The sequence below is a fragment of the Gadus morhua genome, chromosome 18 (genome assembly GCF_902167405.1).
Source record: "Gadus morhua chromosome 18, gadMor3.0, whole genome shotgun sequence".
Classification (NCBI taxonomy): Eukaryota; Metazoa; Chordata; class Actinopteri; order Gadiformes; family Gadidae; genus Gadus; species Gadus morhua.
Genome location: NC_044065.1, coordinates 5,285,216 through 5,297,816, shown reverse-complemented (window position 1 = coordinate 5,297,816; position 12,601 = coordinate 5,285,216). Strand labels below are relative to the sequence as shown.

Here is a 12,601-nt window from a genome sequence, read left to right as displayed (position 1 = left end):
GGCAGTATTGTAAAGCTTTGAGTGGCTACCGGTTAGAAAAGTGCTGTGTAAACGCTGACCATTTACCATTTATTCCTTCCTCCACTTGTCTCTCTCTCTCTCTCTCTCTCTCTCTCTCTCTCTCTCTCTCTCTCTCTCTCTCTCTCTCTCTCTCGTGTCTCCCGCCTCCCGCGAGGTCAGATGGCGGGCGACCGGTCATGGCACGCGCGCTTCCTGGTGCTGACGTACCTGCAGGTCATGGTGTTCTACAACCTGTTCACGCTGCTGGCCGCGCCCGCTCAGGTGCTGCGGGTCCACACGCTCCTCATGAGGCTGCTGCTGGACGAACAGCTGGAGGTAACCGGTCCTCTCTCTTTCTCTCTCTCACTCGCTCACTCGTTCACTCACTCACTCACTCGTTCACTCACTCGCTCACTCGCTCACTCGCTCACTCACTCACTCACTCACTCACTCACTCACTCACTCACTCACACACTCTCTCTCTCTCTCTCTCTCTCTGTCTCTCTCTCTCTCTCTCTCCCTCTCTCCCTCTCTCCCTCTCTCTCTCTCTCTCTCTCTCTCTCTCTCTCTCTCTCTCTCTCTCTCTCTCTCTCTCTCTCTCTCTCTCTCACACACTCACACTCTCTCTCTCTGTCTCTCTCTCTCTCTCTTTCTCTTTCTCTCTCTCTCCCTCTCTCTCTCTCTTTCTCTTTCTCTCGCCCCTACCACGTAGCCATCCCCCCAATGTTTTGCGATTAGAGTCCCATCTATCTGATCTCTGTACACGTGTCTATGTAGAGATGATCACGTTGCAGATAGTGCAGGGATTTTGTACCGTCGATTCTTGAGTCTTTACGGGGGCTGAATTCCAATTGGAAGTCATTTTCCTGCTACAACAGCTCCCAGATCTGCTGGGTTGGCACATTGCTGTACTTCCCTTAGCCGATGTGGAGATTATAGTTTATTAATAGGCATGTTTTAGAATCTCTTTGGTTGATTGTAATCTATGGGAGGTGTGTGTCTCTGATGTCTTCATACCGTTGGGCGGTTGTTGAGGAGTGCAGTGGGTGCACCGTCTGTCTCTCTTGGGAGCCTGTGAAGGTGTCTCTCAATGGCCAGGCTGGAGGCCTGTCTGGATGAGGCTAAAGGCCTCTGGATGGCCAGCGATGCCTCTCTGAGCCTCTACATAGTCATGGTTTCTTTAGTTCTGGATCTCTGTGCTCTGGGATTCTGCCACGGTGGATTCTGTTTGAGGGCATCATGGCGTTCCAGTTTTCTCTGTTTTTTGGTTTATTCTTTCAAACGTGTCGTTGTTTTCTTATTTGGTTCAGTGTGATGAGGTCTGGGGGCTCTGTTTGTGAACAGAGAACCCTGAGCCAGCCGACGGAGGCGGGCGTCTCTCTGGAGGGGGGGTGGGCTTTTGTTATGCTTCGTGTCTGGGTCACTTTGTTTGAGGTGAAAGTAAAATCGAATTGTTCTCTTTTGAATTCCGACGGTCGGTATCGTCCTAATTCTTCTCTGCATGCATCATTTTATGTTTTCCGTTGGATGCGGAGAATGGATTTACAGGAATCTGCATGCAAGGGCTAAGTTTAGTGTTTGTTCCATTATGTAAAATCCTAATTGGCAGGTGGGCCCAAGACATAGCAAATACAAAGGAAAATAGCTTCTCTAACGGTGTCTAATAATTCGAGCCAGGTTTAAATTGGAATGTTCCGACGTGACAACTTGTGATGAGAAGCCCTTCTTGCCTTGTCTCTCAGGTCACTCACAGCTTCCTTGAGGTGACCTGTGGTGTGGCAACAACACTTTCGTGGATGTCAAAGGTCAATCCTTCAACACCATCCAACAGTTTGTACAGCAGACGATCGAGGAAAAAAGGACTGAGGTTTTCGCCGACATATTTCTTAATACAGTCTGCTTTTCAATCAACCAATCAATAATTTGCTTTTGCTGAGGAAAAATATGGTCTGTTGGGTTCAAATCCAATTTGGGATTTGCTCATGACATTATCTTAGGTGAGGAGGTGCAGAAGTCTGTGTTTGACAATCATACAGAGGATGTCCTCAAGTAGCGACCCCAGAGTTGATGTTGTAATGGTTAGCGGGTAGCAGTTGTCAAGCTTACCGCACGCACAAGACCATCTACCCAGACAGAGTCAGCGAATCAGACGACTTTGATAACATCCAATGTAGTCATGGTGGTACTATGTGAATGTTAGATCCATTAGAACCATTAAAGCTGGGGTAGGCGATTCATTGAAGACTGTTTTTCCCGTTGAAACTCTCTTTCCATCCCGACTGCGATCAATAAACAAACTGCTCTGATAAAAACAAAACAGATCTATGGCTGTCGCAGGACTCTACTTAGCCTGTCCAATCACTTCATTTGTCCTCTGAATGCAGTGATTGGATGGCCGACCTGTCCGTCTACCTAGCCATACAGCTATCTGGTTGCGCTCTGGCAGTCCATTCGTTCGTGCATGTCCCACATGGATAGGTGGAGCAACAAAAACAAAATAAGCTAGCAAGCTAGTCACATGATTTCGGGGGCGTGGCCTTAGATGGAGGCCTGAGGGAGAAGGCTGATGCTTTCAAAATGTAACTGAGTCTGGTGGTTCCTCCAGATTGCCTCCCCGAGCTCTAAGGAGGTCGCCACCCAGGCGCCATCCCACAAATGCCACGTTACGCACATCCGTCAGCTGAGAGAAATGGATTAAATAAGGTGGGTTGGAGCGAATCGGCCCACTGTGTTTGCACAGGCGTGCACCTGGCGAGGCCATTGAAGAGAGGAGAGAGAGAGAGAGAGAGAGAGAGAGAGAGAGAGAGAGAGAGAGAGAGAGAGAGAGAGAGGGAGAGGGAGAGGGAGAGAGAGAGAGAGTCTTTGTTCGCCCTGGAGCAAAGTGGTGGAATGTTTCAGTCTCCCTTTCAGAATCCGCTTTCTGCGCATTCATGATCGTGTTCGGCGGAACACGACACCGCGGTCATGTTCGGCTCGTCACGGCTAACCTCATCCTAACCTGCGTCTCCCCCCTCCTCCCCCCTCTCTCCCCCTCTCTCCCCCTCCAGGTGAGAGACATGGCTCCTCCTCTGGACTCCAGACCCTCGTCCTGCCTCCCCCTCTCTCCCCCTCTAGGTGAGGGACATGGCTCCTCCTCTGGACTCCAGTCCCTCACCCTGCCTCCCCCTCTCTCCCCCTCTCGGTGAGGGACATGGCTCCTGCTCTTCACTCCAGTCTCTCACCCTGCCTCCCCCTCTCTCCCTCTCTCCCCCTCTCCCTCTCTAGGTGAGGGACATGGCTCCTCTTATTATCTCCAGTCTCTCACCCTGCCTCCCCCTCTCTCCCCCTCTCTCCCCCTCTAGGTGAGGGACATGGCTTCTGCTCTTCACTCCAGTCTCTCACCCTGCCTCCCCCTCTCTCCCCCTCTCTCCCCCTCCAGGTGAAGGACATGGCTCCTACTCTTCACTCCAGTCTCTCACCCTGCCTCCCCCTCTCTCCCCCTCTCTCCCCCTCCAGGTGAGGGACATGGCTCCTGCTCTTCACTCCAGTCTCTCACCCTGCCTCCCCCTCTCTCCCCCTTCCTCCCCCTCCAGGTGAGGGACATGGCTACTCCTCTGGACTCCAGTCTCTCCCCCTCTCTCCCCCTCTCTCCCCCTCTAGGTGAGGGACATGGCTCCTCCTCTGGACTCCAGTCCCTCACTCTGCCTCCCCCTCTCTCCCCCTCTCTCCCCCTCCCTCCCCCTCCAGGTGAGGGACATGGCTCCTGCTCTTCACTCCAGTCTCTCCCCCTCTCTCCCCCTCTCTCCCCCTCCAGGTGAGGGACATGGCTGGCACCACGCTGAGCGGCCTGCTCCAGTGCCAGTTCTTCCCCCTGGACCAGGGTCTGCAGAGCCGCCTCCAGACCCTGAGTCAGACCCGGCTCTCCAGGACCAGGGGGGAGCCGGCCTCCACTGGTAGCACACACACACACACACACACAGACACAGACACACACACACACACACACACACACACACACACACACACACACACACACACACACACACACACACACACACACACATACACACTCACATACACACGCATGCACGTACACACACACTGACAACCAGAGACACGCACACACATACAGAGACACACACACATGCATGCACTCACGCGTGAATGCACACACACACGCACGCACATACAGAGACACACACTTGCAAACACGCACGCACACATGCATGCACATACAGACACACACTCGCATGGATGCACTCACACACCCACAAACATACAGAGTCACGCACAAGCACACTGTTGCCCATACACACACACACACACACACACACACACACACACACACACACACACACACACACACACACACACACACACACACACACACACACACACAGACCTGTGCACAGTCATTAGTAGGGGTGTGACGAGATCTCGTGCCACGAGATCTCGCGAGATTAAACTCGACGATATTACCCGGCGCGTTAAAAATCGGTCTCGCGAGATTTGTGATTTATCCAAACTTCTATTTGTCGCCTGTGGGGGCAGTAATGCGCCTTTGCTACATCTAGCCTGCCAGAACTTAACGAAGGAGAAGGAAAAGAAGAGGAGGAGAAGGAGGGGAAGCAGGGGAAGCATCGAAAGCAGCCATAAGCTGTGTTCGAAATCGTTCCCATATCAACGGATATAGTGTACTATATAGGGTGCTCGCCATTTTGTAGTGGTTTTTGAATTCTCAGTGGTTAATTTCATGCACTATATAGTGCACTTAAAATACCCACAATTTGAGTGTACATACAATGTAGCCTACATGTTACTCCCGTATACCACAATGCAATGCGGTCGTGTTTTGCCGGAGGAGAAGAAGAGGCTGAAAAACCGCGAAAACGAATACCTTTAATCAAAGTACATTTTGGGTACTTTGATTTGGTTTTGCACATAATATTGTTTGCATTGAAAAAAATATAATTATTTAATTTAATTTATTTTAATTTAACTTTTATAAATTTTTGTTTTAGTTTCAATTTCATGCATGTAAAGAGTTATAATAAAACATTTCAAAATACATGCGCCACTTGGTTAAATAAAAGTCTGTTGGTCCAGTCATATAATTTATCATTGTAGTTTTCTTAAAATCTCGTCTCGTCTCGTTCTCGTGAACCCAATATCGTGTCTCGTCTCGTCTCGTGAGCTGAGTGTATCGTCACACCCCTAGTCATTAGTCATTATTTCACATGCACACACACAGTCACGCGCTAGTTCAAGTGCAGACTTGCTTACACACATATTCATCGACTGCATGCACACACATATGCTCATGCACACTTGTATATCTAAAACACAATCTTACACTCACACACATACGCTCATGCGTACACAAACACACCCCTACCCACGCCCCAGTCCACACGCATACATGTATTGCAAGATACATAAACAACAAAAAAACCAATGCAGAAACAAAGTGTTGCAACACCTCGGAAAGCTCAAGACTGTTTGTGTGTCCCTGTGCCTCTGTGTTTCTGTGTGCTTGTGTGTGTGTCTCTTTGTGTGTGTTTGCCTGTGTGTGTGTGTCCCTGTGTGTGTGTGTGTGTGTGTGTGTGTGTGTTTCTCTGTGTGGGTGTTTGCCTGTGTATATGTGTTTGTGTGTTTGCCTGTGTATATGTGTTTGTGTGTCTGTGTGTGTCTCTGCTTGTCTGTATGTGTCTCTGTGTGTATCTCTGCCGGTGTGTGCGTGTGTGTGTATCTGTGTGTGTGTGTGTCTCTGTGTTTGTCTCTGTGTGTGTCTCTGTGTGCGTGTGTATCTGCCTGTGTGTGTGTGTATCTCTGTGTGTGTGTCTCTGTGTGTGTGTGTGTGTGTGTGTAGAGCTGGTGCGGCGCCATGCGGGCGTGCTGGGCCTGAGCGCCTGCGTCCTCTCCAGCCCCTACGGCGTCCCCCACTGGATGCCTCAGGTCCTGATGGAGCTCAGCGACCACCTCAACGACCCGCAGCCCATAGAGGTCCCTCCGCACGCACACATGTTCACACACACCCACGAAAGACACACACACACACGCACGGAAAGACACACGCACGCACGCACACACACACACACACATACACATGCAAAGGCAGACACACACACGCACACATGGGTACAGACACACAATCGGACACACGGACACGCAGACACACACACACACAGTCGGACACACAAACCTAGGAAACACACACACATGCATGCCAACACATGTGATTCATTAAGCACTTGGTCTGCTCAAAATAATACAATTTCATTGTCCAGTTGAGGGGAAAATTACGTTTTTGGCCTTTTGTTCAGCCTTGAAAACGTTGTGTACAGGCGACATAAAGCCTTATTAGGGCGTGAGAGCGCTTAAACGAGCCTCCGTGACTGGGCCGCTAATGAAGGTGTGCTTGTTGTGTTGTGAAAAAACAAAAGATTCACTAAAGAAAGAATACCCTGTGTTCCAAACCTCGCCCCGCCCAACTCCGCTTCAACATGTTTGAAACCACGGCGATGACCTGATCTCTACTGGAACCCAACACCTCCAGGCTGAACGATATAGAAACATATACTAGTCACCAGCTTTGAGCTGCTAGTAAGTGTCAAGAGAGCGGAGGACGTTACTTCATCTAACAGCGATAATACCACTTCCTGCTCCAACCAGATGACGGTGAAGAAGACGCTGTCGGAGTTCCGCCGCACGCACCACGATAACTGGCAGCAGCACCGCCAACGCTTCACCGACGACCAGCTGCTGGTGCTCACCAACCTGCTGGTGTCGCCCTGCTACTACGCCTAGCACCAGGACTACAGTACCCACAATGCACTACACACACACCCATCCAGAGCTGCTACTACGCCTAGAGCCAGGACTACACTACCCACAATGCACTACATATGCACACCCATCCAGGGCTGCCACTACGCCTAGAGCACAGGACTACCGTACCCACAATGCACTACATGCGCACATCCATCCAGGTCTGTTAGTATGCATAGAGCACAGGACTACTGTACCCAGAATGCACTGCACATACACCCATCCCGGGCTGCTACTATACCTAGAGCGGAGGACTAGAGTACCCACAATGCACTGCACACACACACCCATCCAGGACTGCTACTACGCCTAGAGCACAGGGCTACAGTACCCACAATGCACTGCACACACACCCATCCAGGTCTCTTAGTACGCCTAGAGCACAGGACTAAGGTACCCACAATGCACCACACACACATCCAGGACTGTTACTACACCTAGACCGCAGGGCTACAGGATTACAGTAACCAGAAAACACACACACACACACACACACACACACACACACACACACACACACACACACACACACACACACAACCTTCAGGACTACTGAGTCACTGAGGACCCTCTGTCTGGTGGCTCTTTTAACAACATTTTATTCCGCTTGGTTGCCGCGGTAACCGTCACAGGATCTTCATCCTTTCTGGTCACCACTGCATCTAAAACAGTTTGCCTTGCTCTGAAATTCGCCCCGAACATGTCACCTCGATACGGATTTGAAGCTATTATAAATAGCAATATAATGATGTGTTTCACCAGAGAATGGACTGATTGAAAAAATATGGACTACGTATGTCTCAGATGTTACCGACCTGTTTACACAACACCATTTTAAGGGAGTCGATTTGCTCTCTAAGGAAGGTCGCAATTGGATGAGATTTATGCTACCAGCAGTGGAAAAAATCCCTATTTGGCAAATTGAGGGCGGGACCTGAATATCGGCCTCTCATTGGTCCATGGCCGAAACTCATGAATATTGATTCCTTAATAACCTTTTAATGAGATAAAAACCGTCAAACCGAACCTCAGAAAATACATCATATGACGTTGGGTGGATTTAAATTTATAACATCGATAGTTCAATAAATAAAAAAGAAAATTATATTTATGCATTACGACACTTTTTAGCACAATAACACTACTACTTTGAGAGAAATTGTGTTGTTTACAGCTTGTGTAATCTACTGTAAAAAATGATTACATTGAATACATTCTATATTAGAAAAAATAAATGGGTTACATGTAATTGTTGTGCACATGCATAGCGTGCCTAGGACGGAAGTCAAGGCGAGCTAAGGGTTTGTTTCCTTGAGCTACGTCTGCAGGTGTTTAGCTAAGGGCTAATTAGCGCTGTAGCAGCCAGTTGCTTCTGACCAGAGCCAATAAACCCCTTTGTTAAGTTAATGTGTTGTGAGTGGCCTTTTCTTCTATCGCTGACATCACAACCTCAGAGACCAGAGTGGAATACAGATAGAATATGGATTCATATTGTTGACGCTCGTGTATTAAAATTGACCAGTGTTTTGCATAATCCATTTCTATTTATACTAGATTTATTGCTTGTAATTACCAATGTGATATTAATTACCGCATAGCATACTGTGTGTGTGTGTGTGTGTGTGTGTGTGTGTGTGTGTGTGTGTGTGTGTGTGTGTGTGTGTGTGTGTGTGTGTGTGTGTCTGACTACTGGTGTGAACGTAGTCTGGTGGTTGTACATTAAAAGGAATGCCTGTAGGGATTCTTGAAACTAGGTCAATGAAATGCAAAATGTTCTTTTCAATACGACTAGACTTTGGTCTTCCTAAATGTGCATATTCATACCTGGTTTGCCATTCCGTGTGTAATTGTTGTGATACCAATAGGGGCATGACAAGTTAAATGGAACACGGCTGGTAAAGAGATATTTTCTGTTTGTCTAGCAAAGAAGGAATCCAGTACCATGTTCGAAGTGTTGATAGATAAAGATCTACTTTCTGAAACATGCTGAGTCAGGCTGCATAGACAAACACACACACACACACCCATGTCAAACAAGTTCACTGAGTGACTCATTACCACACTGTAGCTCATACTGAAACGAATACGCAACGCACAGCTATGTGCGAACAAATGCGTTAGAAACCGATGACACATTATAACCATAATGTCTATCATTAAGTTTTATAAACCAAGGTTGTTCACATCTGAGGTCTAAATTACCTGGAATAATATACACGCTGTGATAGCGATATAAACACACTATGGAATCGTATGATTACAAAACAGTATCGTTTTTATTGTACAGTACAATGAAAGCCGACTGTGAGGGAACAGCTTGTCCTCCTTAGAAGCGGCAGACAATTACTTCATGCTTTGCCAATATTGCTTGAATTTCTTTTTCAGAATATAGATTCATGGACTTGTTATGGCTTCAAGGACAGAGAAAAGAGTGTAGCGTACTACTAACGCAGCTCTGACGCAAACCTAGCCCTCGAGGAGGTGTACAGATCCCATGTTGGATCGTTAGTGGGTCAACTTTATACTAGCTTTGGTGTAAACCATGAACACTTAATCCAAAAGGAATTGTGTGTGCCTTTTGGTATGTGTAGAACTATAAATAATGCATCAATGAGGTCCTCTGGTTTAAGTCGCTTTGGATAAAAGCGTCTGCTAAATGCCCTAAATGTAAATGTAAGAGTCTAGAAGGTTTACTGACGCAACTAACCAATATGACCGCTTGGTGAAAAAGGACTATTACCTACATGGTTGAGCCAACAGTATTACCACATTTCTATAGGATGTAAAAGCTAAACTATCTCATGTTTGAAAAGGCCCATCCCCTGATTTGCTTCTTTAACAACTGGCCGGGCCTGCTTCAAGACGGATTCAAAACACTGCTCTGCTTTATGTAGAGTAGTGGGGATATTAGCTACATCACGTCTGCTAATGTAGCTACTATAGCAGCAGACATGATGTAGCTACTATATTAGCAGACCTGATGTGGCTTATATAGTAGCTACAACAGGGCTGCTACTATAGTAGCTACATCATGTCAGAAGAATGAGCTAATGATGTGTTCCAGATGCCTCGTAGATCACCCGCAGGAGAGTATGACCCTGCGTTCACACCAAAAGATGCAAAAAGTTGACGCGCGTCGTGATCGCATTGAAAGTGAATGTAGAGACGCGTTGCTGCTTTGCTGCCGCAGCATTTGCTGCCGAGAAAACGGGCAGCAAAACTTGATTTGCGGCGCGTCAAAATCTGATTTGCGGCGCGGCATGCCCGTGCCCGCTGCCGGGCACGGGGCGAAGGGCGCGTTCACGTATTTTGCGGCGCGTCAAATGCTGCCCGAGTTGAAATATTTCAACTTTTGACGCGCGTCAAAAGTTTGACGCGCCGCAAAACTTGATTTGACGCGCCGCAAAACTCAGGCGTCAACGCGTTCGGGCAGCAAATGCATCTTTTGGTGTGAACGCAGGGTGAGAGTATCCCGAGTTCGGTGAGGTTGACCGTACGACTCAACAACAAAAATAGCTGTGCCCGTAAAGAGATTAATTTTCTTTGTATTTGTACCACGTTGGTCATTTTTATATTGCTCTTACACACCTGATTACATTGCGACTTTATTCCGGTCACCAATTTCTAGATTGCACGGTCTTGCTGTGTGTGCAATACAATGTAAAGTTGTGTAGTTTGTTTTCGAGCTGATTGCTAAAGAGCCTAATGTAGCTAACAATAACAATGACTAGCCAATGACAAACGGGAACGCTGTAAGTGCTGCAAGTCAGGGAATGACGTCACAAGAGCAACTCGTGCGGGTGGTGTACGAGGCATCTGGAACACACCGTAACCATCTAACCGGCTTCTCAAAACCCTCAGCAACCCTCACATTGGGACGAGCCCAAACGTTTCCTCCCCTCTATCTGGTCCCGGACCAGACTCTCCAGAGAGAAGAGGTGTGAGTCCGAGTCCTCGGGCAGTAGCGTCCGCAGGGCCTCAGCCAGCTCAAACAGGTACTCCGCGTTGCAGCCGCTGGGTCCGGCGGCATCGACGATCTGATTGGCGATCTGCTCCAAGGGGGCGGGGCCGAGGTAGTCTGGGTTGTCCCGGGAGCCGATGTAGAGCAGGGCCTGGCTGGGCTGGGGGGTGAGCGGGTCGCGGGGGTGAAAGGTCACCGTGATGACCTGATAGCCGCCCTTTTCCCGGTGGTCTAGGTAGCTCTTCACTTCCTGTTCGCGTCCCGCTGGCAGCTTGTAGGCCACGCCCCAAACACAGCCCTGGGACACGAGAGGGTGGCAGGTATTGAGCGAGACGCACAGTTCTTAAAAGGTATTGGGAATCAATATTAATCAGGTTATTTAATTGGGAGCTGGACAGCATAGGCAGCTGCAGAGACAATTTAGTAGGGGGGCCAGAATGGAGCAGAACATATATTAGGCTATACAGTAATAGAAATGTAAACATATTGTGCAACACTGTTAATGTAGAAGTTAATCCTTTTTAAAAGTATTGCTTTAGACTGTGTGTAACTATACGATGGGTTCCCAGAAGATTGGCACAAGGCTGTTAAACTTGTATTCTTAAATCCTGTTGAAGGTAAAATATGTCACATTGACTGAGTGTTAGGAATGGATACCGTAGAGCGACCAAATTCATTATATTGGAGCGAGCTCTCTCCGCCCACCTGGACTATAAACTAGTGTGGGTTGCCAGGTTGAGGAACGTAATGTTCAAGAGCGTCATCATGAACTGAGATAAGAGCCGTTATCTGCTTGGACAACGAATAGCAATGACAAGTGCTACACTTTATGTGCATCCGCTAATGTGTTTTGTGTTTGCAAATTATGAGGCAGTTCATTGAGCAGCCTTCTTGAAATCCTTATTGGATCACAGATATCTCCATCTTTTCAAATGCAACTTCAAGATTTGCCTTGTCTTTTAGTACGGAAACGCCATGATTGCGTTCCAACTTGTTTAATATCTGGCAACCCCATCATAACAAACTAATAAAAGTTCTGCCTTTTAAGAGGGAGAACAAAGTCTACTTGCTGTAGCATTGTTTTCGGAGAACAAAGTATTTCTACCTAACATCTGAAACATATCCTGGTCATTTGAGGGATTTGGTATAGTACATTTATTACATAGGCCCTACTGTACTTAACTATTCACATGCAGTGAAAGGTAACTAACCTTTAACGATATGTTTACGTATTTTATTAGACAATAGTCAGACCTTTAGAAATTCATTATCGTAAAACAAAGGAATATAATATGTAAACGTTGAGACAGGATGAGTCCATGAGTAATAACTGCTGTCTACATGTAGTATACACGTCAAGCTGTTATTTGAAAGACAAGAGTGGATCGGAGCGATGAATGAATGGATGGATGAATGAAGACTCACATCGGGGTCCTCGACAAGGGTCACAACACGACCGGGCTGTGAAGAAGAGCAGAGGGGATCTTTACATCACACCGAGCTAAGAGCTTAGCCACACACGCACACACACAGACGGGTTCACCGGAGCGCCCTGAAGCTACATATAACCTTACTGTACCTTGCCCGGGATTCCCCGATGGTCGGTGCTTCCCTGCCAGAACCGGCGACTGAAACCTTTGATATAACCGATCCGCTTCTCTTCAAATGGAAAGTCGACTTTCCATATGAGAGATCCATACCCGAAAACCCACATGATTCGGATTAAAACGACTCAAATCGTCTCCCGTTATCATAAGTTGCCAGCCGGACCAGCGATGCCCGCGAGTCCGACGCGTCTTGAACGTCTCAGGAGGAGACGATCCGATACATTGT

The 12,601-nt window shown here is 47.8% G+C and overlaps 2 protein-coding genes across 2 annotated transcripts in view; one reads left to right on the top strand and one right to left on the bottom strand.

Annotated features, from left to right (window-relative positions):
- Nucleotides 1-8,214, top strand: part of LOC115531304 (proteasome activator complex subunit 4B-like) — a 53,674-nt gene extending 45,460 nt beyond the window's left edge. The window contains 4 exon segments of the mRNA XM_030340483.1: nt 181-336; nt 3,794-3,932; nt 5,849-5,982; nt 6,652-8,214. Coding sequence (XP_030196343.1) covers nt 181-336; nt 3,794-3,932; nt 5,849-5,982; nt 6,652-6,786 — 564 coding nt within the window. The 3' untranslated portion in view covers nt 6,787-8,214.
- An 845-nt stretch (nt 8,215-9,059) lies between these two features.
- On the bottom strand, nt 9,060-12,601 carry chac2 (ChaC, cation transport regulator homolog 2 (E. coli)). The gene is made up of 3 exons (XM_030340482.1): nt 12,348-12,601; nt 12,194-12,229; nt 9,060-11,066 (listed from the first exon to the last, which is right to left on the bottom strand). Exons 1-3 carry the CDS (start codon nt 12,480-12,482, stop codon nt 10,665-10,667), a joined length of 573 nt encoding a protein of 190 aa, XP_030196342.1. The 5' UTR covers nt 12,483-12,601; the 3' UTR covers nt 9,060-10,664.

Excerpts from the sequence above, each read along its gene's own strand:
- chac2 (XM_030340482.1), bottom strand. The coding sequence starts at position 12,482 with ATGTGGGTTTTCGGGTATGGATCTCTCATATGGAAAGTCGACTTTCCA. Across the intron at positions 12,230-12,347 it reads ATCGGGGAATCCCGGGCAAG|CCCGGTCGTGTTGTGACCCT; the intron begins GTACAGTAAGGT and ends TCTTCTTCACAG. Across the intron at positions 11,067-12,193 it reads CCCTTGTCGAGGACCCCGAT|GGCTGTGTTTGGGGCGTGGC; the intron begins GTGAGTCTTCAT and ends CTCGTGTCCCAG.